Raw genomic sequence first — 3,375 nt, 5'->3', positions numbered from 1 at the left:
CTCTCTCTCTCTCTCTCAGGGAGATATCTGTACACTGACTGGTGTCTCTCAGTCCCCCCTCTCTCTCTCTCTCAGGGAGATATCTGTACACTGACTGGTGTCTCTCAGTCCCCCCCCTCTCTAGGGGAATTGGAACTGAGCCGCTGGATGAAGTGCGGGCTCTTCAATCTGTTGCTGATTTGGGGTTATAAATTTGAGAATATGACGTGGGGAAGCAGTTGAAGAAGAGGTTGTGGATATGACGCAGAATTCTGCTCCTACATAAACCTCAGCGTTTGTGACAGACAGATGTGAGGAGATTACCAAAAATCTAATTATTTCTCTTTGTCAAGGGCTAACACTCCCATCCTTATCCTGTTAGCTCCTCGACGCAAGGAAGACCACTACAATCCTCACCCTCCTGTTCAAATCCCTCCCTCCCTATCTCCGTCACCTCCTCCAGCCCCTTACGATCCTCACCCTCCTGTTCAAATCCCTCCCTCCCTATCTCCGTCACCTCCTCCAGCCCCCTACAATCCTCACCCTCCTGTTCAAATCCCCTCCCTCCCTATCTCCGTCACCTCCTCCAGCCCCGTACAATCCTAACCCTCCTGTTCAAATCCCTCCCTCCCTATCTCCGTCACCTCCTCCAGCCCCCTACAATCCTCACCCTCCTGTTCAAATCCCTCCCTCCCTATCTCCGTCACCTCCTCCAGCCCCCTACGATCCTAACCCTACTCTCTCCCTCTGTGTCTCCCAGTATTTATCAGTGTCTCCTTCCCTCTCCCTCTCTGTCCCTGTCTATGATTTCCTTCCTCGCTCACTCGAATCAATGTCAGCCCTTGCCCACAGATCACCTCTCGGCTGTACATTGAGGTGGAAAGCAGCTGCAAACAGATGGTATCACACTCTGCTGGTATCTTGTTCCGCTTGATGAAGATTTATTACTGAAACCAGTCAGTCTGAACGCTCCAGCAGCGAAGCCTCCCACACACACACACACTGTCAGTCAGCACATAGCCTCTCCGAGACAGTGTAGAGGGAGCTTTACTCTATATCTCACCCCCCTGTCCCTGGGAGTGTTTGACTGGGGGGGGACGGTGTAGAGGGAGCTTTACTCTATATCTCACCCCCCTGTCCCTGGGAGTGTTTGATTCGGGGGGGACGGTGTAGAGGGAGCTTTACTCTGTATCTAACACCCTGTCCCTGGGAGTGTTTGATGGGGGGGACAGTGTAGAGGGAGCTTTACTCTGTATCTGACCCCCTGTCCCTGGGAGTGTTTGATGGGGGGGGCGGGGAAACGGTGTAGAGGGAGCTTTACTCTCTCGATTGTTATTTTTTCCCTTTTTTCTTGCAGTAACAGATACCCAGCAGCTTGTTCCATGTTGGAATGTAATCAAAGGGGGTTTCCCTGACAGAAACATCCTTAGCAGGGCATCTCATCGAGCTGGGGGTGGCTCCTGTTCGGAAGAGGAAATCTGATAATTAAAACCGAACCACAAGCCCCCAGTCTGTTGCGGAGGGAGTAAAGATCCCTTTCCGTTAGCTTCACCCGAAACACTCAGAGAAGTTCCCCTGACCTCGCCTCATGTGTGAAACTGTTGCGGAGAAGGGCAGATTAAGTGAAAGACAATCCCTGAGGTTCACGTCGTATGTAGCAACTCATTCATTTAACCCTGACAATGAACAAATTCCTAACAAACTGAGCAATTCCCCCCTAACTGCTAACTATTCCCTCACTGAACTCAAATTGTACTGGCCTGCCGTTCCAGCAAACACAGCTCCCACTCATATCAACTCAAGCTGTAAGAAAAGAAATAAATAAATCAAAACTTAGTCCCCCAAACAGAATGTGTCTTCCGGAATTCTTTGCGTCCTCCACTGTCTCTCCAGCCTTTCTTCTGCTGATCCTGCGGTCAGGGATGTTTTCTCCATGATTTCTTCTGTGAGGAGTCTTAGCTGGGAGTGCTCTGGCACCTTTGATGGTGTGTTTTATTTTTAGAAAGGATTTTGTGTGATGAGAGCTAGGGTTTCTTTCTCAGATGGCCCACTTGCTTTGTGCTTCAGTTGGCTCTCGGCCTGATTTTTTTCAAAACCCCTCTTCTTCTATGCCCCCAGTGACACTTCAATTTCTCATCAAGCGGTCGTCCAAACCATCAGTTTTAAATTCAGTTGGCTTTCAACTGCCCAGCGCTTGGTTTAAGTCAATTGGCCAAGTCCAGTCTGTCCCCAGAACGTCAAAAACAAGACTGCTGGTCAGCCTGCCAACTCTAAAGGCCTTTTGATGCATGTGTTTCGATCTGGGACTCATTGCACAGTCCTTGCAAACTTCTAAACACGGGCAAAGCAGAATCTTTCAAAGAGATCAGGTCTCACGGAAGACGGCGGAAGGCTGGTGGCTGTCTTGCCGAGGTTGGGGGTAGGGGTTGGTGGCGGCGGGTGAGTCTCGCACAATGATGCGGTTTGTCCTTTTCTGGGTCAGGGCAGGTTGGGAGCTGATTCGGTGCTGCAGGGAGCATGAGGAGGTCTAAAAGGTGCGAACGCTGCTCTCTATTTCTTTTTTATTTCCGGTCTTCATTTGCCTTGGATTGGGGTTGCGGGGGTTGGGGTTGGGGAACAGGTCTGTTCGATGTGGCCGGCGCCCGCCAGCTGGACCTGGGGGCAGTGCCGCCAACGGCCAACACCGGAGAGACGTCACCATGGCGTCAAGGATCAGTCCCAGATTTTGGACTCGGGGAACCCAGCTGGTGCCATGGGGCGGAGAGGGATTTCTTGGGCGGCCAAAGTTGGGCACGGACGGGGTGGTGGGTTTAAACCCCGTTGGTTGGAGGGGGCTAAACCCGAAATGGTTCTCTCTGGGGGTTGGGTGAAGAGGTGACGGTTGTGGACAGTTTTTGGGAAAATTCAAATTTTTGAATTTAACGACGCCTTCAGTCTGTCTTCCCAAAGAAAAACCATCCCTAAAAGACCATAATCTCAACAAAATAGAATAGATGAGGGGGCCAGGTGGGAGAAAATTGTAGAAACAAATGTTTAAATGAAGAAAATTGAAGGGAGACTTGAGGGGTGACAGGGAAACTTGAAAATACAAATGTTTCACAAAAAATCTCAATAATTTCAAAAAAATATAACAACGTTTAACGAGACGGGGTTGACAAAAAAAAAATGATGTTTGAGTCAAAAGCATTGAGGCGAAGGGTTTGACAAAACTCAAATTTTCAAGAATTCCCAAAAAAATCTACCTGGATTTTTTAAAAATAGACCACAATCTCCAGAATTTAAGAAAGAGAGTATTCTATAACAAGACATAAATGGGGGATGGGGGGGGGGGGGATCAAAAAAATTAAAATTGAGGGGAGTGACAGTTGGGGGAAGGATGCGGGAAAACTCAAGTTG

At 49.2% G+C, this 3,375-nt stretch overlaps 1 protein-coding gene across 1 annotated transcript in view; it reads right to left on the bottom strand.

The window, feature by feature from the left end:
• Window positions 1-2,680, bottom strand: part of LOC125481924 — a gene marked incomplete at its 3' end in the record, with an annotated part of 9,527 nt that extends 6,847 nt beyond the window's left edge. The window contains exon 1 of the mRNA XM_048593873.1: window positions 2,522-2,680. Within this exon, the coding sequence (XP_048449830.1) occupies window positions 2,522-2,680 (159 nt within the window). The remainder of the gene's footprint in view (window positions 1-2,521) is intronic.
• Between the last annotated feature and the right edge of the window lie 695 nt (window positions 2,681-3,375).

Source organism: Rhincodon typus, unplaced genomic scaffold (assembly GCF_021869965.1).
Source record: "Rhincodon typus isolate 14 unplaced genomic scaffold, sRhiTyp1.1 hic_rhity00004310, whole genome shotgun sequence".
Classification (NCBI taxonomy): Eukaryota; Metazoa; Chordata; class Chondrichthyes; order Orectolobiformes; family Rhincodontidae; genus Rhincodon; species Rhincodon typus.
Note: the sequence above shows the minus strand (reverse complement) of the source record. Positions and strands in the feature narration are given on the sequence as shown.